The following is a 24311-nucleotide window of genomic DNA, read 5'->3' as shown; positions in this document are numbered from 1 at the left end:
TTTGAGTTTCTTGGGAAAACTAATAGAAGACTTAACTATCTTTTTATGGTTCAGATAAATATGCCTTTGGAAACCAAAGTATTTTGTGGGTTTTCTTCTTAGGAATTATATAATGCCATACACTATAGCATAAACTGTAGAAAATATAGCCTTACAAACTTAAAGAAGAGTTTTTGGACCAGCTGATTGCACAAGGTTGTTGGTTTCTCCTTTCTTTTTTTCACTAAGCAGCAATTTGGTCATATTACAGCTATGGGACCTGGGGTTTTCCAGAAAAGGGATCATCCATTATTCAGATCACCATTGCTTAAGAACGTTATTTATGTTTGAATTTTTGCCATTATTATTCAAATTAGGGCTTCTAGAACTCAAATGTTCAAAATTTATTAAGTGCAAAAAAAAAAATCAAAAAATGTGAATGTAAAACTTTGGCATCTAAAAGCTTGCTAGTTCATGTAGAAATCAATGGAAGTTGTCCTAGGTAAAATATAAGTGATTTTTTACATTTGAGGGTTTTTTACATTTTTTTGGTTGTTTGTAGACCCATTGAAAATGATGATTAGAACACAAATTAGATGCATTCCAGCATTTCTCGTGGTTGTAATTGAGTTTTTTGGATTCAAACTATTTAAAAAATAAGCAAACATTCGAGTTTGGAAACATTTCAAGTTTATTCGAATTGAAAAAAAAAAACTTTAAAATGTACAATTTGAAATTGTGATAAATAAGCCTTCCTGTGTGCTACAGATGCATTTAAACATGAAATAAACCAAAAAGGATTGTTTTGCTACCAATGTGTATGAATGATATCTTAGTTGGGATTAGGTACAAGGTTCTGTTTTATTATTACAGAGAAAATTTTTATTTTGGGAATATGGGAAATGGCCTTCCTGTAATTCAAAGGTTTCTGGAGAATGGATCCCATTTCTGTATATAGCTAAAATTGTAGTTGTTTTTATGAATAACATTCATACCGCAGTGGTCTTAGATCGCATCTACAGGCCATTGGTTACCTCAGTGAAGGATAGGTGACTGAATAAGAAAGCTTAGCAAGGAAAAGAAAACAACTGCTCAGCACTTTTAAAATATGTACTTTTATGAAAACTAGATATGTATAACAGATTACTGTCCAGAACTAAATTGTAGTGCATAGAAATGCAAAATAATCATTTTTTTTTTAATGGATGTGTTGAGATGATCGTATCCGTCTAAAATCAGCGTTTTCCCTTTTATTTATATATATATTCTGTATGGAAATACAGACAATTATTGCTAAAAATATATTCACAATGCAGTTATATGTTTTGAAGCACAGAACAGTCATTTATAAAATAAACATAAACATTTAAAGTCCGTTAGTTTTTGGATTCTTTCAAGCATTTTGCCAGCATGACAGCATAGATAGACATGTCTGCAATGCTGCCCATTCTGTATGTATACACGTTGGTACGAAAAGCGGCGCATTGTGCAAAGCATGAAGCAACCACAGAGTTCATGTGTATCTTGTAGAGTTCATGTTTTATTAAAGCAGGTATAAAATATCTGAAAGTAGGTGTGTGTAAATGCTTGTTGCTTTCCTAGTCAGCATCTGCAAATAATATTTAATCAAATTATTTTTGGAAAGTGGTTTGAGGCTTAATTATAAGCAAGAGTGCAATCATTATTAGTGAATAGAATTCCTCTGACACACACAAGGGAAACCAGGCAGCTGTTAAAGGACAAGGAAAGTAACAAACACTGGGGGCTACCAATTTGTTAGGCACCCTCCAGTGGGCACAGAGACCCTGCCTTGAGGAGCTGGTACCCTTGTTCCATATGGCACCTACACACACACACACACACAAACGACTTGCACCTCATAATTTGTAATCTGATGCTGTTTCCAGCACCAAAAGCATCCCCACACTGGAAATTAGTATAGTATACTTAAATTTGCCAAGTATAAATGGCTATAACCTTTTAAAAATTGAAATAAATCCTCACTGATATTGATCTTGTTAAACCTATCCTGCTTTTATAAGATAAACACATTTTTGCAGTAATCTAGCCCCTCTCAAGAGAAAATATAAGAATTATAGTTGTATAAATATGTATATGGTGAGAGAGATGGTTAGAAAGAGGAATTTGTTTTTGTTATAGGATGTGGTTTTCTCTGATATAAAGGTGCCCTCCAGGTGGGGAGCAATTCATGAATTTGCATGCCTTCTCCTTGTTGATTTTCCTTTAGCAGCATTCAGGTTCTTTTGAGTGGTGATCTGTCATTTCTGTTTCAAAGTTCATCAAAAGGATGCCTGGCAAGTTATGTTGGTGCTCTGTTGGACAGGTATGCAATGAGAGCGACAACAGCACCAACATATGTGCAGATGCCGAAGAAGATGGACAACACAGCCAGCAGAAAGGTCTGTCTGGAAGCTACACTTGCTCCATGGTAGTCACCCTGGGCTGAGGCTTTGTTGGTCTGTGGAGAAGTACATACAATATATAAAGTAAATACATGGCACTAACTACATTGCCCTACTTCTTTCACACTCTTCATTCAGACTTCCAACCTGCACCAGCTTTCTTATATTAGACCCGCTAAGGTTTATCTACTCACTAAACATAGTGTTGCCACAACCTCTTTTACTCATTCCCTTTTCATTGTGTTCATATTGAGTTACCTTTTCTACAGCTCACCTTTTGTGATAGGAAGAAAGCTGCAATGCCAAGAGGCCAAAAACAGCATAGCATAGAGAACACTGCCAGTCCCAAATAGTCCTGAGGGAGAAGCAAGGAGAAGTGGCTTTCGCTGTCTGTATCACTATCACTAGATGTTGCGTTCTGCAGAAGACAAAGACAGCATAGATATATCTTAGTTGTACTTATTGGAAATTTCCTTCACACAGTACTATGCAATGCCAGTCCAATCAGCTATGTATTAAAATTAGAAATATTATCTGATGCAGGCATGAAACCCCAAAAAATGCATGTAATTTGTAATGCCACTGCTGTTTTCTGCACATATCAAACAGTCAGCCATGCTAATATTGATGAGCAAAAGTATAATATATATATATATATATATATCTCAATCCAAATGGTGTCCGCACTCCAAGGCTCAATATTCTGCGGGGTGCTAGCCAAAATTATGTCTGTATAGAAAATAATCATCTGTGGCCAGCACACCCTTCAATGTTTCATCAAAAAATTTTTTATTGTAGATATATTGTTAAAACCAATGTTTCGGTCCTTATTAGGACCTTTCTCAAGGATCCTCAAGCTTCCTTGAGAAAGGTCCTAATAAGGACCGAAACATTGGTTTTAACAATATATCTACAATAAAAAATTTTTTGATGAAACATTGAAGGGTGTGCTGGCCACAGATGATTATTTTATATATATATATATATATATATATATATATATATATATATATATATATATATATATACAGAAACAAAAGGAGCACACCCTTCAGGCAATCAAATGCCCTAGGTGCTGGTCAAAAAAGTGCTATAAACAAACAGAGTACCGCACACATAGGGACTTTAGAAAAAACAAAAAATAATTTATTGAAAAAAATCCGACGTTTCGAGCACCAACTGTGCTCTTCCTCAGGGACAAACCAGGTTTGTCCCTGAGGAAGAGCACAATTGGTGCTCGAAACGTCGGATCTTTTTCAATAAATTATTTTTTGTTTTTTCTAAAGTCCCTATGTGTGCGGTACTCTGTTTGTTTATATATATATATATAGTTATATATATATATATATATATATATATAGTTATATATATATATTATAAAAAAAGACCAGCAACTCCGGGATTTCTTGTGAAAAAATCAAAACATATATTTAAAGTAGCATAAATAGCCGGCTATTTATTCTACTTTAAATATATGTTTTGATTATGTCGCATGCCACATGGGGTACAGGAACCAATTCAGGTTGCAGCATGTACCTTAACTTGTTCATACATCATGCAAGTATAGGAGCGGGACAGAATAGAACCATAAGCATTAAAAAGTAACAATAACAAAAGAATTGTAGCCTTAAAGTAATAGTAATTTTTGTCTGCTGGGGTCAGTCCCCTATTTGAGAGCTGGAAAGAGGTAGGAGAGGAAGGCAAATAACAAAAACTACAAAGAATAAATAACAAAGACCAATTGCAAAGTTGTTAGGCATAGGGCATTCTATAACAAAAGTTAACTTAATGGTGAACCACCCCTATAAGACAAAAAAATGCAGAAAATGAAAGAAAGGGGATATATAAATCGGCCTGATTTACAAATCTTTACAGTAGACAATTCTAGAAAGAACAATGTATGTAGCGAAGGTTGAATAAAGCCAAAGACAAACACTAAACATGCTGCTGGCAGCCTCCATGGACAATCAGTAGGGTAAATACAGCATTGAAGGCAGGGGACAACTTTATGAAATAAGGAAAATTACAATTTGCAGCGAACACCATGCAGTTCCTTCTAGACATATTAATTGGCTTGTTTAGAGTGATTAAAGAAATATTAATTATTTTAAATAAAAAATTCACATTTTTGCATTTAAGCTTTTAAACTTGTTACAGGCTGAACACATCTAATTGATGACTGCCATAGGTTAATGCTCTGGTGCACACACAAGATATTTAGACGTGTGCTTAACTTCAGGCGGCGCTGATTTCTTATTGGTTGTGCCTTAGCAAATATATTACAAATCAACACTGTTAAAAAGTAGTACAGAGACCAAAGTGCAGGTTCAGACTCAGGGCAGCACTACGACTACAGGGTTTCTAACAAGACCCTGGCAAACTTTGATTTCTGCCAAATGCCAGAGGAGCTGCTGTAAGATGCCATAGACAGTCACTATTTAGTGGGCTGGTTGGGGGTTTTGGGGCCTCTGTGCACTTAAAATGCAAGGGCCTATTTTGAATCCCAGCCTATTTTAATAGTGTCCCAGCCCTAGGAGCCTATAAGGAGTTAAAGGTATAGAGGGGAGGAGTGGGGTGGGCTTGCCTCATCAGCAGCATTATACAGAAGCATTGTCCTTTTCAGAACTACCAGAGTGCTGAAATATGCACATTAAGGGGAAATGATGTGGTTGTTACTACATCTGGCTGACAAGAGCTAAGTCACTGTGAAAGTCAATGAGAAAATTGAGATAAGATGAGGAGTCAAAAGAGAGGCATCAGTAGTATTTTGGTTCAGGAATGGCACAAATTTGAGGGCTCATTACTGAACAAGTGAAGAACACAAAGTACAATTTTGCCGGTGACTCGCCATTTTTTTTTCTTTACCCAGAATGCAATGTTTCCCAAACAATTTCAGTGTAATTGCACCCAACGCAATTGAATCTGATGTGTAAAAATGCAGGGAATTGTGCATTTTGATGAATCAGACACAGTTGATCATAGTCATGATTTTTAGGGGGCTGCATTTATTGACGGCCTGCTATGGGAAATATGGAATTACTGCCTCCTTCAGGGTGGCTGTTGCTCCAAGGTTCCACAGCATAAGTAGGCAGAGTTTAATTAATTGAGAATGACTTGGCCGGCACAGCTTTACTATGTTTTTATCTTTTTTTCCCCCAAACAATAACATTGGCAGCATTTTTAGATGGCTATCCAGTAGCATTAAAACATCCCAGCCAGATAGTATGTACTCTGCCATGACATGAACAGAACACTTATGCACCACAAGAGGTAGGAGGTTAATTAATTTTCAGCAACAAACCACTGGATTCTGTCAGTGTACGCAGAACATACTATATATACAGTACACTACAGGCAACAGCATCATGTCTAATGGGCCTATATTACTCATAAACACAACCAGTTTGCACCTGCCAATGGTAAGAGTATTGTGATGTTCTCCAATGCATGCATGAGTTTATTTGCTCAGTTTTCCACTCCCCCACATCCCTGTCTCTTCTCCATCTGTCTTGTCCATGCCTCAATGTCTAGAGAACAGTTTGTAAATCAGCAGACAATTGTTAAGCATTGATGCATGCAGGGACTGTCTGTTATACACCATTATTATACAGTCCTGTACTGCACACAACAATATACCCAAGGCATCCATTTATACTGCATATGCACAGACAAACATATGCACACATCATGAAGATATACATGAAAGGGTTGCTTTACTGTATACATGCTGTTTTAATAAATACAGCTTGATTCGCTGGCACATATAGATTTTGAGCATATTCCAGTATATATACATATATTCCTCCAGCAATATAATACATTTTTTTTGTGCCAAATCAATGTTTCGGTCACATATTCAGACCTTTATTAAGATAAATATAATACAAGTATGTGACTGAAACGTTGATTCTGCACAAATAAAGCATTTATTATATTTTTGAAGCAAGTTCTGTGAACAATTATGTGGATGTGTTTCTAAAAACTACTATCTGGCACCCAGGCATACACTATTTTTAGCATGTGCCCTCTGTATAATGAATATATATATATATATATATATATATATAGATAGATATATTGTAGTATTTAGCACTGCACTCAACAGTTAAGTGCAGTGCTGGTTAGTACTATTTTTAGCTTATTCACATGCATGCAGGCAGGAACACAGCCAGAGCTACAGGTATCTATGCTATTCATACATCAATATTAATACAATGGATTCTAAAAAAAACCACATATTTACTTAAGCATGAGCTAGCAGCATTAGTGATACCCTGGTCTGTTCAACTATATTTTGAAAAGTTACTGGGCCCAATAGCAAAATCTTTTTGGCCCAGTTTCCAAAGTTTGGGTTATATAAGATGTACTGAATAAATATAATAAAATGTGTTAGGACTCCAGCTGAGTTCTATACAATTTGGAGTTTACCAGCAGCTGCTTAGTTTGCTAATCCTATTGTTATATGAAAAAATGGAGATTCATAGTTGCTGATTGTATCTGGCTTCATAAATGTATTATTGTTTTCCATGGTGCAAGTACAGGTATGGGACCTGTTATCCAGAATGCTCAGGACCTGGGGTTTTCATGATAAGGAATCTTTCCATAATTTGGATCTTCATACCTTAAGCCTGCTAAAAAAAGATTTAAACATTAAATAAACCCAATAGGATTTTTTTGCCACCAATTAGGATTAATTATATCTTAGTTGGGATCAAGTACAAGGTATTGTTTAAATTATTACAAGAAAAAGGAAATAGTTTTTTAAAAAATGTGAATTATTTCTATAAAATGAAGTCTATGGGAGATGGGCTTCTGGAACATTCTGGATAACGGGTTTCTGGATAATGGATCCTATACCTGTACCCGTTTTGGTAAACTACAAGTATCAGCTACTAATCTCTTTGTGTACAAAAGTGTTACCCCCCTTCCCTTCTATCTTAAGGCTCATGGCTTATGGGAAGATTTGTCACCCTCAGTTAACCTGGGCTGCTGAGGGCAACAAATCTCCCCAGAATGCTTTCCCATGAGTGATAAAGTGAATCGCCACAGGAAAAACATACGTCGCAATTCATTTTCTATTCATTTTCATCAATACATTCGCCAGTAGTAGACATTCCTTTGAAAGTGTATATTCATTATACAGTATTTTTGGGAGAAAATGCAAAATAACATAGTAAGGAGATTTAATTGTAGAGTGTAATAGTTGAGTGTTTTTTTTTTCTTATCAATCCAAAGAAATAAACCCTAGGATCTGAAAAAGATATGTACCCCCAGCAAACACATGCACAAGTTTTTCTTCTCCTCTTTCCTATGTATTTGTTTTTACTACAAGAAAAGATCACATTCTAGATAATGGCACAGATATAAGACTTTCTCAACATCTGGCCAATTTTTGGCCAGATATATCGGTCAGACGGGCCTGTTTAAGGGGCCCCATACACGGGTCAATAAGCTGACCCATTCTGTCTAATTTTATCAGACTATGTATGCCCACCTGAAGATTTGACTAAGTGCAATGCTATCTTTTTCTCTCAAGGAACTATTAAAACACTAGGCTAATTCCAGACAAAATTGCTTCTACCAATGCAGACCAAGAACCAGCCTATCCACTGGCCTGCGCTGGCTCCCGTGTCTGAACCATAAGTCATTGTGCTGCCTAGGGATGCAGACACAAGACGCACATTAGGTTAAAAATGCATACTCAATGTGTTTACTTGCCAAAATCCACTCCATCCAGCATAGGCCAGCAGATCAGCTAAAACTTAGCCTGCGTTTATATCCAGGTCGAGTATCAGCTCAGTGTCACTGTAGACTTATCCATTCTCTTATGTATCCAGCCATGATGGTCTCCTACCTTTCCCCACGTTTAATCTTTTGTAAACTCTGGTGCTAGCATCCTCCCACTCTCACCAGAACCTACTGCTGTGCTCTGTTAAAAGCTACAAAACATACAAAAGCCTTTTCCTAACCTTTAATACTACTGATTGGTGATCCCATTTCCCTTTGCCGAAAAATGTTGCTCATCACTATTCAAAGCCCTATGTTAGGTCTTCAAAAAATGAGTTACATTGTAATGTAGCCAATTTTGCCTTTAATACATTCACCCCACAGCCAAGTGAAGGAGACATTTTCAGCTGTTGCTGTGGATGGGAAAAGGAGAGCAATGTAACAGCAGTATTCTTTCATACATTTTAAATATCTATTACATAGTTACTGTAAATCTAAATAGCTTACTGATGTAACTGTCCCTGTATCATAAGTTCATTATTCCTCTTCTTTCCAAGTGAACCTGACCATGTAAACACTAGTGATGACCGAATCTGTCCCGTTTCTCTTTGCCATAAAATTCGCGAAACGCATTTGTTGCACGATTTCTTTTGTCGCTCGCGTCTTTTTTCGCCTGCGTTTTTTTGTCACCCACGCTTTTTTGATGCAACCGCACCCAAATTTTGACACGACCGCACCCAAATTTTGATGCAACCGCGCCCAATTTGACGAGCGACATAAAAAATGTACGCGTGATTAATTTTTCCGTGGCGAATTTTCACAGAAGTTTTGTGCAATGCGGAAATTCGCTGCAAATCCATGACTGGCGAAAAAATTCACTCATCACTAGTAAACACCACTAATTTACTTGCCTGCAACAACTCCACTTATTTATGTACTGCTGATATGTTACACAGCTCATCTTAATGACTGTGTATCATTCAAATCAGTCCTAGCTCCAACAGAGCTTACAATCTATTTTCCCTACAATGCAAACAAATGCAGTGGCAATTGACACATGCTCTTATCAATGTATTTTCATCCTGCTTTATATCCTTTTTCTGGTATTTCTGCACAACAAGCCCACCTCTATATCCATAATGTCTTCTTCTCCCACTTCACAAGAAACAGTGTGGATGTCCTTCTCTGGAGAGTACAACAACTTCTTACAGCTTTCCGGGCTTCCATTGTTGTCCACAAAAGTTGTTTCTATATAGTCTGTTCCTTTCCAAACCTGCGGCTCTGCTGACCTCCAAAAAGGCACATCTGCCACCTTTCCACACCTTGGGTCTACAGTTCTGCGCAAACTTCCAGGATCTAGAAACTGCTGAGTGAGTTCTTTTCCAGACTGTGCTCTTTGAGGGAGACATTTCCAAACAAGCCCCCCACCTCCCCCACTATCTCTGGAGAGGAGAGGCGTCAGCATCCCCCCTCCTAACGATCTTTCAAGCAGCGGATGCTGTAGTTCCTGCATACACTCCATTGCTCTGGAAGAGTGAATAATAGTCACTATGCAAGGATTCTGAAAATTGCCATTGAGTTGCCTATCTTTGAGGTGAACTCCCACCCACAATAAGTTTTGCTTTTGGTGGTCAGATCCTTTTATTTTATTGTGCCCCCAAAAGGTATTCCTTTAGGCCAATGGACTACCATTTATATATGCTGCAATCCATGGTATGTTGTACTGGAATTAACTGAAGTTAGTTATATCGAGTCACAGTTTCAGTAGAGTTTGTTTTATAGAGTTATATCAATGAACATCAAGTCCAGTATATGTAATTATTAAAATGTATATTAAAAAATAAGCCAAAAAAATATACAAATTTTTATTCCATGTTGCAGAAGCTGAAATGTCTGCAGAATCTTTTCTTGGTGATGAAATGGTAGTTGAACTCTCAGAATGGAGTTTATCTTACTTTGTATTCAAACACTCTTCCTTTCTCTGGCTTTCAAGCTGGGGAGAGAAATGAAACCATAGTTAGTGAATATGAACACCCAACACAAGGCATCTAAAATATATGAAATATGGCTCTGCCACTGCTCGGTCACGGTGATGTAGACACAAGGGAGATATTGGATACAGATGCCTCTGTTCTGTCTGTGAGAAAGAGAAGGTAGCTATAAGAAAAGCATGTGACTGTATAAAGTATTATGCTACAAAGCATTTGGGAAAATCCCTTCTGCTCTGGATATAATATCAGAATTCTTTAACAAATTTATACTGAAGGGCTATCCTGCTACTTCCAGGAGTCCAGGAGGCTGCTTACTGCTTACTTTAAAGGGAAGTATTCAGCCCAGTCTGTGAATGTGTTGCCTACATTGCCATTAAAAAAGGCTTTGCATACCTTTTTTTCTGAATGTCATTAGTTCATTTTAACAGCAATAGCAATCACCTAAAGGTGTCACATTTTCATATTTCTGCATTCAAGCATGGGACAAAAGTTAAAGCCATAGTTGAATTATGATTATTAGGAAAGTATTATTAGGAAATCTGTTTGTAGAATTTTTATTTTGTTGATATGGTTTGGCTGTTTGTGAAACTATTTGTGTGCCAGGTTTCTGAGCCACATGGCTGCTATTTTGCCCAGCTTATAGCCCCCTGCATACAAAGGTTTGCATACCTGTACTCATATATTCTGCAATAGTGTATAACAATGAAAATAGAATATGACTGCAGTGAATCACACACAAAATAATTAGAATATACTGATCCTGTGGCTGCCATACGCTTCAGATGGTATGGCCTTCCTGCTGTACGCTACACAGTTAGAATAGATGTACTGGCCATGCAGATGCCCCACCCATGCAGATTGAGCAGTGCTGAAATGACATCATTTACAACTTTCTACAACTCAGAAAATAATATTCAACTGAGCCTTTTTGATTTTCACCCCTTTTTAATATATATATCCCTCTATCATCAGATGAAAATCCATATTTCAGCACTCATGTCAATGCTTTTTTGGATCGGCTTGTCAGTTGCCCTTAAATAGCCTTCTGTAATAACACAGTTTATCACCCGTTGTCATACTCCTTTTCCACAAAGAATAATTTACCAGCTCCCTTTCCATCTGTTATTTCTTGTTGCCTTGTATTATGACTTTGTTTTTCTATTTTCTGTTCAAACCATAATCTAGATCAGTCCTGTCTAACTTGGTACATATAGCAGAGTGGTTATTTCTCATGTAGCATGTTCAAGGGTCAGATTAAATTAAAATGATGACATTATACACTAAAGTCTTAGCAGACTGGGGGCCATAAAATCCTTTGGAGGGCCACAAAACTCCAGCTCATGGATAGCGAATTAAAAAAAATAATAATAATAAACTGGGCAACTCACAATTAAGGGCATTTAAAAATAAATACAAATGCTGCACTTATGGAATCTGTCAAGAAGGTGTAATATTACAGCACATCTATATTGGATCTTTAGCATATAAAACTATATTTGCATTGAGGTGTGTGATACAAAAATTGATTTATATGGTACAGATAAAATATAACATGTAATATTCATAAATTATTATTTTTTACAGTATATAGTACCGTGCTTATACAGTATATAGTACCGTGCTTGATAGATTTCATAACTGCAGCGTTTTGAATTTTTGAATTGAAAACACCCTCTTTGTGTGATAAACCATGCTAATCAAATCAAGCTTTTCATTCATTATATATTTGGAGTGCCTGGCTTTAAAAATATTCTGTATAGGATCTCTCCTTAGTCCTTTTCACCTAGTCTAGCCCCAAAGAACATTGGTGTGGTGTGTCAGGTGCTGAAAGAATATATGGTTTGTGTGTGCAAGGAACAAGGGATATAAAAAAAGAGATAGTTGATAAATGAACACAGTGTGGGTAAGAGAGAGAAATGGAGAGGGCAAATGTGGTAGTCAGTAAAGTGGGGGCTAAAGGAAAACGTAATATATGTGAATGGAAGCCCAACAGGGAAGTATGTTTCAGAGAGAGATAAGTGCCTAAATAAGACGTGATAGGTGCCTGGGGCAGCCCTGGGAGGGGGGCATAAGGGAGCGATAATCTGTCAGTCAGTAGCCGAGCAGGGGAGCAGAAAGAGCAAGCAAACGATGTAATAAAATATTAATAGGCTTTTAAGGCGCCTGTCTTTGTGATGGAAGCGCAGGCTCACTGCGTGGAACTGGCAGCAGGGGCACAACATTTATCAAGTGACACTGCCCCAAAGGGGGGGTCTGCAGACTGCATGTAATTGTGCAGCCAGTTTGCTATCAAAGGCTCTTCAATTCACAACCTGAACCTATTTTCTTCATGTTTACCTGGTGATTAAATACAATCATTCTCTCCCTGGCATACTGAGCTCTTCTGCAGGTATTTTGTAAGGGACCTATACTGATTAGAATGAGATGCTAATGAGGTGATTTTATCTATTATCCAAATGATTCTTGGCACCTTGCTCACAGACTGAATATATCTGGTAATGAATACAGTAAGGGAGGGAGAGATTTGAATGGGGGACATGTAGTGACTGGGAAATACAGGCAATAAAGGGGTTTCATTAGTAGAAAGAGAGGGGTTAGATGATGGTATTAATGAGAAATAAATTCAGCTGTAACTAATATGAGTAAATAAGCAAATGGGAAAGTGTAAAACAGAGAAAACAAGAATGTAAATGGGAAGAATAAAATGTTGTGCAAACAACAAGCACAACATCTACCCAAAGGTTGTAAGAAAGGAGACAGAAATAAGTGACACCCATGTGAGACGCTTAGAAACCACAGAAGTCCCCATCATAGTTACATTTCTCCCATGTTCAAAATATAAACCCTATCACACCCCATCTTGTCTGCCTGTTGTAGTTAATCAGCACCTGAAGGGTCCATAATTGTCATAAATGCTCTGTTGCCAAATTATCTTGCTTTGGTATTCTGTATTAATGTATCTAAAAAACTGTTCTCTAAACTCTTAAACTGAACAGCACTGGAGCTGCCCAAATGCATTTTTTTAAATGTAAACCTAGCAGAAAATACATAGAGTGTTGGCCCCTGGGGATCCCATTAATATTGATAGCCTGTCAATACAGTTATCTTTTTCTTTTTCAGGGGGGTATATGGCAGCTCTGCCTTCTCTAGCTACATTGGCTTGCTATTAGTATTTAAAGGGTTAATTCTCTTTATACTGACATTTAAATTTATTCATATCTCTGTACAATGCATCTTTGATTCTTTTTTCTTATATACCTCTATGCAGTATCAAAATACACAAGCATACCCCCCAACTGTCCCGCTTTTCGCGGGACAGTCCCGGTTTTTACAGCGCGTCCCGCTGTCCCGGATTGTTCAATGAATGTCCCGCATTACGGAAATGCAGAACATTCATTAAACTAATAAGGCCAGCAGCACGCGCTGGCTGCATCCGAGCGCTCCGACTCTGTCTCTTCTTGCGGCTCCTGCTTCTTATTCGGTTCCTCGTATGGCGGCGACAGGTCCTTTTATAAGGTTGCGCCTGTGCGTACGTGTGACGTCACACGTACGCACAGGCGCAACCTTATAAAAGGTCCTGTCGCCGCCGTACGAGGAGCCGAATAAGAAGCAGGAGCCACAAGAAGTCTATGGGGGCCACTTTGTATGGGGGGAATTTTCTATTGGAGGTACTCTCTATGGGGGCAATTGGGGGGCTACTGTGTATGGGGGGGCACTGTGTAAGGAGGGCTACTGTGTATGGGGGGCACTGTGTATGGGGGGCACTGTATGGGGGGCACTGTGTAAGGAGGGCTACTGTGTATGGGGGGGCACTGTGTAAGGAGGGCTACTGTGTATGGGGGGCACCGTGTATGGGGGACACTGTATGGGGGGGCACTGTGTAAGGAGGGATACTGTGTATTGGGGTACTGTGTATGGGGGATACTGTGTATGGGGGGTACTGTGTATGGGGGCACTGTGTATGGGGGCACTGTGTATGGGGGGTACTGTGTATGAGGGCACTTTCTATGGGGGCATTGTGTATGGAGGGTACTTTCTATGGGGGCACTGTGTATGGGGGCTACTATCTGTGGGGCAATTGAGGGCATGGTCTATGGGGTCAATTGGGAGCACTGTCTATGGGGGGTACTGTCTATGGGGGCAAATGGGGCACTGTGTATGGGGGGCACTGTCTATGGGGGTGCTGTATATTGGGCCATCGGGGGCACTATTTTAACTATTTTAAAAATGAATTTTAAAAATGGGGTGTGGTAATTGGGGCGTGGCCACAAAGTGGGCGTGGTCAATTTTTTTTTAGTTTTCTCTCTCTCTAAGATTGGATTCCCTGTTTTACCCTTTGTCAACCTCCTATGCACCTTGAGGATAAAGTTGTATGGACATTAACCGTCTCTCAGTCTCATTCTCCAACAACTAGTTTTCTTCACTTACATATAAGAAAGTATTTTAGTGAATTGCTGTAATTGTATGCTCCTGAAGCTTTTTTATTATTACGACAATAAATTTTAATACAGTTTAATACAAAAAGAAAACATTTTAGAATTCTGAGTGTCCCCTTCTTACACCAGCTACCTCTATGTCTTTGTAAAACAACTTCCTTTTTAAAAAAAATATTATTCTTATTTTTATAACAAAGGTTTTTGCAGCACAAGTGGTGCAATCAGGCTAAGAAACATGAGCAAGGTAACAGTGCAGTTTGTAAGTTACAAAAACATCTTGTAACACAGGTAAAATACAGTAGAAGATAAATAAGTAATAAAGAGAAAACTAAAGAGTAAATGCAAGAAAATAAGGGAATAAACAGAGGACAAGTAAAAAATTGGCCAGGAATCTTCATAATAATTGACCATCAATGTGGTAGCCTATGTTATTATTAGGGAAATTATTAAATCATACACTTACAATGTGAGTGTATATTTGCTAGGGATGCCAAACTTTTTAAAATTGTTGGTAAGTACCTTGGAATTGAGCTGTTAAGGCGCAAAGTGTTCTTAGAAATACCAACCTATGTTTGTTTAATAGGGCCTACCAAGGCTGGCTGGGAAACAGCATTTACTGTATATTGTAAAGCATTGTGTAAACTCAACACCAGAGACATCTAACTTTGTGGCAACTCCACCAAATATGGGTCATGATCCCAAATTCTGGGCAGCCCCTGAAACAGTTAGGATTATAGGAAGGTACCCATTTGGCTATATGAGCAGGGGCCAAATACCAGCATGTGAAAATTTTCTTAGGACGTCTCTTGAAAAACAGAACTAATAGAGCAATGGGTAGTTTTAAAAAATATGGTAGGCAATTCTTCTTCCTCAAGTGATAAGCCTAACTCGTCCCCTCCTGAACGTATATAAGCTCTTTAGATGGATTTAGTCCATTAATCATAGAAAGTAGAAATCAATTTCTTTAAGTTAGGGTTCTCAATACAATATGACTCAGAGTGAAGTGTCACTATAGGTGTTAAAAATTGAGATTGACTTGATATAGTATTTGAATTGCAAGAAGGTTGCACACTTCCCATAATCTCACTAGAGGCATTAAGAATTCCTATAGATGAAATTATATTCAAGTACAATGTTTTGCTCAGACCACCATTGAAAAGATGTTGATTTTAGGACTGGGGGAAAGTTTGGATTTCCGAATAAACTTAAGGCAGGGAATTGGGATTGGGAACTGGGGGGGGGGGGGGGGGGGTGATAAAGCATGCCATTTAAGTAACTGACCTATACAAGCAGCTTGAAAGTAATGCCCAAGGAAATGCCCAAGCCCCACTTGGTTCTTTGTCTGGTTTGTTAGCCTATATGAACTGTGAACACAGTTTTTGTAGAAAAGAAAGGGGACCTCTAGTGGGGTATATATAGGCAGTGTTTAAAACAAGTATAGAAGGAGAGGTAAAATTAGCATTTTGACTGCGTGTATATGGCCCATTAAGTGATCATAAAAAGGTTGTTTATTTTAGCCCTGTGGATGTTTATGGCTGGGAGCTTATACCCATGTAAAATTTAAGTTGATTTGTAGTAGTCTAACTAAAGGTGGAGAGATTGGTGATTTGGTGGAGTTTAATTTTGTCCCCAAATTTCAATGATGTATAGATTGAGAAATGATGTTTGAGAGGGACTGAGAGGGAAAGTTGTCAGCAAATAGTATACATATACTGTATACTCCTAGGAGGAGGGTCCTATTGGAAAAAAAACAACTTCCTTTTATCTGTTTAATGGTTCCTTCAAATTAGTGTCAGTGTATCAAGTACATCTAAATATATCTAAATTCCTCTGATCTATAACATTATAGTTACATCAGTATCACTCTATTATCAAAGCACTCACTCATCAGAAAATAGGTACTATAAGGCATTTAAAGCCCTACTTTTCTCCCTGTGGCCACAACACAAAGGACTGCATTGGCAGTAGGCTGGATATAAGACTGTGTTAAAGCCTCATTGTGATATAATTTTTTCATCTCATGCAGAAAAGCCATTAATATACACAGGCCTATAACTGTATGCTCTGGTATACTTTAGAACAAACCTTGATTTATCCTATACCTTTTACTGGCTCTGCAGTTGCTATCTGTGGCAAAAACAAATCTAAGCCAGTGTTTCTATTCTTAAGCGCACATCTGCAGGGGCTTTCTTAATGCTGTTGGCAGGGAAGCAAGGAGAATATATAGAGGACTGACCTCTTGTCTTTCCGCTTCATTACAGATAATCCATTAGTGCAGTTTTCCTGCTCAGGAATACAGATGTAAGGGAACCTTACTGAGGCTCTGCTACATTTCCATGGTGCCTCATTATTACTCTCCTGCTGCTAGACAATCAATACCAATCCTATTGCTTGGCAAAAACCCTAATTGCACTGACACTGATGTTGGAGCAGAATTTTACCGTGGAAACCTAACTCTGGGGTGTTTTACTTCAAATTGCAATTAATAACTTAGCAGAGCTAATGTCAAGACCTCACTCCAGAATATCTTGTAGCCATTCCTGTCAGTGCCTAGTGCAGTTATACCCCCAAGCGCTTTATTAAGCACCGGAGAGGAGAAAAAACTAGGACAAATAATGAAAAGCTTCAGAAAATTATGGATATGGATACTTGCACAGAATGGCAGAGAATAAATTTGCCTGGGAGGAGGAACTAATGATATCTAAAATCAGATTTAGTTGTTTTGGAACAACACAGTCCTAGCTATTAGTATGGGTTATTTATAAAAAGGCTGGCCAAGGTGGGGTTGATTACCCTGGAGAAGAGGCGCTAAAGGGGATATATGAGTATTATGTATAAAATATGAGGCCCATAACTAGACTCAGTTTGCCATGGCTAGACTTGCCTTATTCACAAGACGCTTTTATTCAGAGGACACAAAGGAATCCTTAGAGATAAGAAGAAAAATGGTTTCAAGTGCAAAAAGGGTTTTTACAGTAACAGATGTGAAGCTGTGGATGCTTCATTTAGCAGCTTCTACCTCAGGAAGTATTTAGTTACGGAAAAGGCTGAACCCAATGGACTTACAATGCCTTGCATAAGTATTTACCCGCTTGGATTTTTCCACATGTTATTGTAAAATTTATTTCATTATGATCTGTTGGCATTTTGATTTACATATCCTACATAACACTTGGAAAGTGCACAATCACTTTTATTTGAAATATAAGTTAATCAACCAAAAAAGCAGACATTTATTGGGTGCATATGTATTCAACCACAAGACAATACTTGGTTAAACCTTTGGCTACAATTACAGCTTTGAGTATTTTGGGGTGAGTCTCTAGCAGCTTTGCACATCTTGATCATGTAATATTTGCCCATTATTCTTGGAAAAATTGCTCACGCTGTGCCATATTGACTAGGGACTATCAATGAAGAGCAATGTTTGAGTCTTACCACAGATTCTGGGCTTTGGGTGGGCTATTCTAAGGCATCAAGCTCCAGTGTAGCTTTGGCTCTGTGGTTTTGGTCTTGTGCTGCTGGAACTTAAAATTCTGCCCCATTAAACAATTTCTCGGTATTTGGCTCCATTCATCTTTCCCACAATCTTTACCATGTTTCTAGTTTCTGCCCATAAAAGAATAGCCACAACATGATACTAACTACCACCATGTTTCTCTGTGGTAATAGTAATGAGCAGTGTGAGCTTTCTGACACATAGCAATTTGCACCAAGGCTTAAGAAGTTTAGTTTAGATTGCATAAGAAGACTTTTTTCCTTAATGTATGCTAAGTCTTCCATATGCGTTCTGACAAATTCCAGATGGTTTCGAAATTTCGAAGTTCAAAGTTTTTTCCAGCAATGGCTTACTTCTAGAATGTTAAGAGTCAAGTTCATAGTTGACCTGTGGACATTTTCTCTTATCCAAGCTGTGGATCATTTCATCTTTTTCAGTTACAATTGGCCTTTCTGTTGCTTCTCTGGCTACAGCCCTCCTTAGCTGGTTTTTGGTAGATGACCTTTTTTTAGGCAGAGTTGCAGCTGTGCCATACTTTTCATTATATATATATAACAGTGCTCAGGGGAAATTTGAACTTTGGATTTTTTTTTTTTACCAAACTATGATTGGTGCGCATCTTAAAGTCTGGACTTGTTTTAATAGCTTCTTGGTCTTAGATATGTCCTCTTCTTTTAAGATAGTGTGACACTTTAGGGCAGTGGCACACGGGGAGATTAGTTGTCCCACGATAAATTTTCATTACCGCAGGCGACTAATCTCCCCGCAATGCCATCCCACCGGCAAGAATGTAAATCGCTGGTGGGATAGCATACATGTCACTTTGGATTCCCAAAGTCGCCCGAAGTTTCCTTGAGAGCCAACTTCGGGAAACCATTGCCATTATGGACTATTTTGTGTATATCACATCCAGGTTATAACAAAAAAGTTGAAAAAAATACAAGGGTTGAGTACTTATGCAATGTATTGCATGTCTTTGTTTTCAGCCTCAGTTATTACCGGTATATAACTTTGTAACAAAGGATGGGAGGACAGGATAAGCAAGAGAATAAGGAGTGTTGCAAAATATGTTGATAAATAAGAGGGACAATTATGGGTGAAGTATAGAGAGATGATAAAAAGGATATGAATGGATTCTGCATGTGGCTATATGAGGATATGGGAGTGGGCGGACAGTATAAGCATGGTGTAAAGGAAGTGTGACAGAATGAGGATTAGGGTAAAGGGGAGAAACAGGACTAGAATGTGGGGGAGGAGCAGGTCAGGATAAAGATAAATGCAGAGAAAGCATCAGAGCCTAAAGATAGAAAAAATGTATGGACATAGGGAAAAGGAGAGCAGCAGGCTGAGGATGGTGCTGAAGGAAACTGATATAATGAGAAGAGGGAGACTGATAGGATTAGTAGTGGATTAGAGAAAGAGTGACAGGATGAAGAAGGGGAAAAGGATAAGTAACAGGATGGAGATGATGGAATAATTCTGACTAAATTAAGGAGTAGAAGAAGAGAGGGTAACAGCATGGGAAAAGTTAGGTGACAAAATACAGAGCGTAAAAAAAAGGGTGACAAGATGGAAACTGAAAGAGGGACTGTGGCAGTTAATAGACTGTGGGTAGAGGAAAGTGATAGAATATGGGGCAGATATTGATATTTGGAAGAGTATTGTATAGTGTGCGGATGATAGGGGTTAGAGTGAAATGATAAAGGTGGGGACTGGGGAAAGTACAAGATACAGTGCGATTATAACCATAGGGTAAAGCAGTGACAATAGGGTAAAGCAGCATGTTGCTCCCCAACCCCTTGGATGTTCCTCCCAGTGGCCTCAAAGCAGGTGCTTATTTTTGAATTTAAAAACTTGCCAAACAGAGCCTTCTGTAGGCTGCCAGTAAACATAGGGGCTATCAAATAGACAATTATAGCCCTTATTGGCACCTCCGGGAACTTATTTGATGCTTGTATTCTAAAATTATAATATATAATTTATAGAGTGAAAGAAGCAAAGCAGAGAAAAAGAAAAAAGGTGCAATTTTTTACACTTTGCACAGTGGTATAAATATAGAGGATGCAGACCTGCAACCTCTTTCAGCATTTTTTTTGAAATAATGGGTGTGAAAAGAGGAGCAAGCAGCAATTGTAAATTCAAATTACTCTCTCTTATTGTATTTTATTTGTGATGCTAGTTTTAAAAAAATACCAGTATCAACTGGAATTTAAAGATTTGCTTTAATAACATATGTTCTAGATTTACTTATCTGTAGCACCTATGTACAAAAATCAGCCCTTGCGTATTGCTAACCCATTTAATGGGCTTGTAGTCACCATTAAAGTTGAAAGGAAAGGTAAAAAAAATAAGAGATTTACAGCCTTATAAAGAGAGCAATAGATGTACAAATAGTAAAAGGGAAAACATAATCTGAAAATGAGCATGGCACAGTTATAGTAAGATGGAGAAATGGTATATTCTCAGAACTGTGTCACTATGGGAGCACTGGCTGTAGAGGAAACCACGGGGGGGGGGGGGGGGGTGCATACAGGTAAGATTATCCCTTATTACAAAATAAAATGCCAGTGGGGGTGAGGTGGTGACATAAATGGAGCAGGTGAATAATAACAGACCTGGGGAAGCTGGATAGAATAGGGGGCATGTTAATTGTTTTTAATTGTTTTAATACTAGCTTTAGGCTGCCATACACAGGCAGGCTTTATCTGTCGATTTGGTTCCTTCAGACTTATCTGCCCATGTATGGACACCCCTGATGGGCCTACCCAACTTAGATCTGGCCTAAAATTGGCAATATCTTGATTGGGCAGGTTTGATTTTCCATCGGATCAGGGACCACATTGGATTGTTGATGCAGTCCTTGGTCTGACAGCATCTATGCCTGCTGGTTTATTCGATTGTTTGCCTTGGGGCGAATTAGCCCAATATCACCCACCTTAGGTGGGCATATCAGGAGAAGATCCGCTCATTTGCCAACCTCGCCAAACATGCGGATCTTACTGTTTATGGTTACCTTAGCCTTACCATGGCCATATTCCAACCCAACATGAGGGTCTCTAAAGCAGATAACACATTAATTTGTAATAAAGAGGGGTCATGGCTCACTGCACACATATATAATGAAACCTTCTATAGTAAAAAACTAACCTTTGCTTTAATAAAATATTGTTTTTGCAATTTCTGAACAGACAGCTGCCATCTATACACAGTACAGTCACACTTTGGAGCTACTGGCTCTTTTGTCAATATTATTACCCACCATACACATTCAGTGGCATAAAGGCAGAATAATCTTTGCATTCATGGAATTAGGTGTGAGCCCCCAGAGCCCTTTAGCCTAGAGATTGTCATTTGTGAAAAAGTTTGGCTGTGAATCTTTCAACAAAACACATAATATAAGTGAGAGAAAGCCAAAGGGAGACACACTATGAGACTGCACTTACAGCAAGAAAAAATACATGCCAGGAGGAAAGCCAATCAATTTATAGCAGTAAAATATTTACTAGCATTGACTGATGAAACATTCAACTTTCCATGTCATGAAGAATTAAAAAGCTGTTCACAAAATATGACATAGCATTCTGCCCCTAAATCTAAATGCAATGAATCCCAGATATAATTGGGTCACTAATTTGCAAATGCATGGTTTAGTTCTGACGTGCAGATCATGAACACTTCAGCCATGCACTGAAACACATCTGTAGGTTACAGACAAAATATATAAGTAAATGAGCAATTGTTCCACTTACAGATACCAAGATCCTTGAGACACACATGCACAGATATTTTGAAATGCTTTCGCCTGTACAAAGGCATCACTTGCTGGCTCCCTTTTTGCTCTCTCTTTTTGGTAAAACTGGAGATCAAACTGACACACACTCTTATAAAACAATACATGGAGAAGAACTAACCCATCCATGGATTTTTATTTTACAGTAAGGAACTGTTGGATGTAACTTTACTACAATTTAGACCATAGCATGTGCATTCCATGACAATTTTCAGTTTGGTTTTGGTCATATACAGTGTAAATGACTGCCACAAGGGACATAAAATTGGGGTCAAAGACAAGCATTTAAGGGTGACTGTGTAAATACAGGATATAATACAGAGCTGTATAGCTGTTGTGTAGCTGAATGTCTGTAAAATTGTACGGTACAAGTTTTAAAGGATTAAGCATAGATCTGAGGGTATGGGACTGCGGAATATGGTATTGTTGTGTACGTAGAATAGTACTCTTATAGAGGCTGCAAGCATATAGAATCTCAGAATTTAGTGTTAACCCTATATGGTAGTGACTATGAGAAATTACAGCCCCCTCTATCACCCTATTCTTAAATTCCCTCTCACCTTGGTGCTGTGGGTCCAGATGGCATCCCTGCACGCTTGGAGTTGCTATGTGATGTTAGTGCTTTCTCTCGCTCTGCGACTCTGCTAGAAGGAAAGAGATGAATTGGGAGGAGGGAAGAGAGGAGGCTGGTAACCCTTCATACACTGCCAACCTTGCAGACTGATAGCATGGAACTGGAAGCTCTGTGCAGCTGATTGCAGACTTTGGGGGCAATTCTCCCCTGCCAAACATCCTTATATTTGAAACTCTTTTGCTAACTGGGGTCTTACAAAGTGGAAATTAATGTTTATGGTGTAAAATATGACTGTCTAATAATCTGATGAATGTGTGTCCTCTGTCCATCTCAGAAAGTTAGTGGTTAATGTGTCATGCACACTGCCCTATTCCCCCACCTTCAATGCCAATCCTCTCTCTATAATCCGCTTGTAATCCACATGTCAGGCACTTCGCTACTATCCTGTACAGATGTGGGACATTTTCGTTGTCCTTGCTTAACATTATCTGTGGCTCTTTTTTATCTGTTTCCCAAATCAATACTAACCGATTCCTAATTACCAGCAGAGAGGCGATTCATTAGATCCTCAGGGTATAAGAACTGTTGTCATTAGAACACTTTAGTCTCGTGAGGGACTGACTGATAAACATATTACTGCCACTATTTGCTGTTCCCTCCAGGATGGGCAAACTAGCAGTAAAAGAGGCAACGCAGGAATGAACAATTAAACAGCATTGGTGCATGACAATGACATTCTTATAAAGACATGCAGCAGAGTGTGATTTTCATAATGAGCTCTTTAAACTAGTTTCCCATCAACAGTTGGTTTCAAATATGTCACTGCTACTGGTACCTGAAACTCCCTTTTTTCTGACCCTGCGATATACTCGTGAATATGTCACTGACACTGCTACATGTTCGGTTTCATGAGTAACTCATTGGTCATTGACTGACTCATGAACTTATGTTGGAAAATGGGCTGACTAATAAGTATTCTAGTAGCGCACATTAGCCCTATAATGGGCTACACATTTATTTATTAAACTGGCCACAGATTAAAGCCTGTCTATGGCTCTATAAAAATAATTTAGATGTATGTATGTGTGTGAGTTTATGATGTACCCCTTCATCATTCACATTAAACCTTACCCCTAGAGCTTACAATTAACAGTCCCTTTCACACAACACACAATCTTTCTCTTAATTGGGCAGGTCCATTCTAGGGAAGACTGAAAAGTAAACACAGAACAAGCACCTAATACACTTACAATAGAAAGAACGTAATCATACTATATCAACATCGACATACATTAGAGTGACTGGTGCAACGTACTTACTGTTATTGCTGACATTTATTTAGCAAATGCATCCTTCCACAATGAGTTGAATGCTGAGGCTTCAGTGTTGTTTTGTCACTAAACAGTTTTGTTAGTATAAAATTCCATTCAGTTTTCCTCTATTAGCCAGTTCTGTTCCCCTCTGAGCAGAGCTCCCACACCTCTCCCCTTTTCTCCTTCTGATGCATTATCTCGCCGAACATGCACAGTGTGTGGGGTTGTGAGCGTTAGAGATAAGACACACAATCCACAGCTTGCTCCCCTGGAGACATGGCTATTCTCTGCACACACAGCTCTATGTGTTACATTTAGAGGATGCTATACAATCTGCCAGATTTAATGAGAGAAGCGTCTGTGGTACAAGGAGATGTTAAGATAGAATCTGTAATTCAATGAGATTTGCACAAATCTCACTGCTATAATGTCACTGGCAAGGTAAAGAAGGTAAAGAAATAAAGAAATAAAACCGTCACCAAGTGTCCAGCCTGGGTATACTGGCTTTTACAGTATTGATTCACTACCTTAGGCCTATTTAATTAAATGCCTGCACTTGCAAGGGATCCTCTGGGGTAC

General features: G+C 38.5%; 1 protein-coding gene across 3 annotated transcripts; it reads right to left on the bottom strand.

Annotated features, from left to right (window-relative positions):
- Positions 1 to 646: 646 nt before the first annotated feature.
- Positions 647 to 24081, bottom strand: tmem91 (transmembrane protein 91). Of its 3 annotated transcripts, none has more exons than XM_012969687.3 (5): positions 23739 to 24081; positions 22406 to 22489; positions 9256 to 10122; positions 2677 to 2820; positions 647 to 2458 (listed from the first exon to the last, which is right to left on the bottom strand). In XM_012969687.3, the coding sequence occupies exons 3-5, from the start codon at positions 9649 to 9651 to the stop codon at positions 2300 to 2302; spliced, it is 699 nt and encodes a 232-aa protein (XP_012825141.1). In that variant the 5' UTR covers positions 9652 to 10122; positions 22406 to 22489; positions 23739 to 24081; the 3' UTR covers positions 647 to 2299. The 3 variants fall into 3 exon arrangements, with proteins under 3 accessions (XP_012825141.1, XP_031747899.1, XP_031747900.1); XM_031892039.1 differs by having other exon boundaries at positions 22406 to 22486; XM_031892040.1 differs by lacking the exon at positions 22406 to 22489.
- Between the last annotated feature and the right edge of the window lie 230 nt (positions 24082 to 24311).

Source organism: Xenopus tropicalis, chromosome 8 (assembly GCF_000004195.4).
Source record: "Xenopus tropicalis strain Nigerian chromosome 8, UCB_Xtro_10.0, whole genome shotgun sequence".
Taxonomy (NCBI): Eukaryota; Metazoa; Chordata; class Amphibia; order Anura; family Pipidae; genus Xenopus; species Xenopus tropicalis.
The sequence above is the reverse complement of the archived record's forward strand: the minus strand, read 5'-3'. Positions and strand labels throughout refer to the sequence as shown.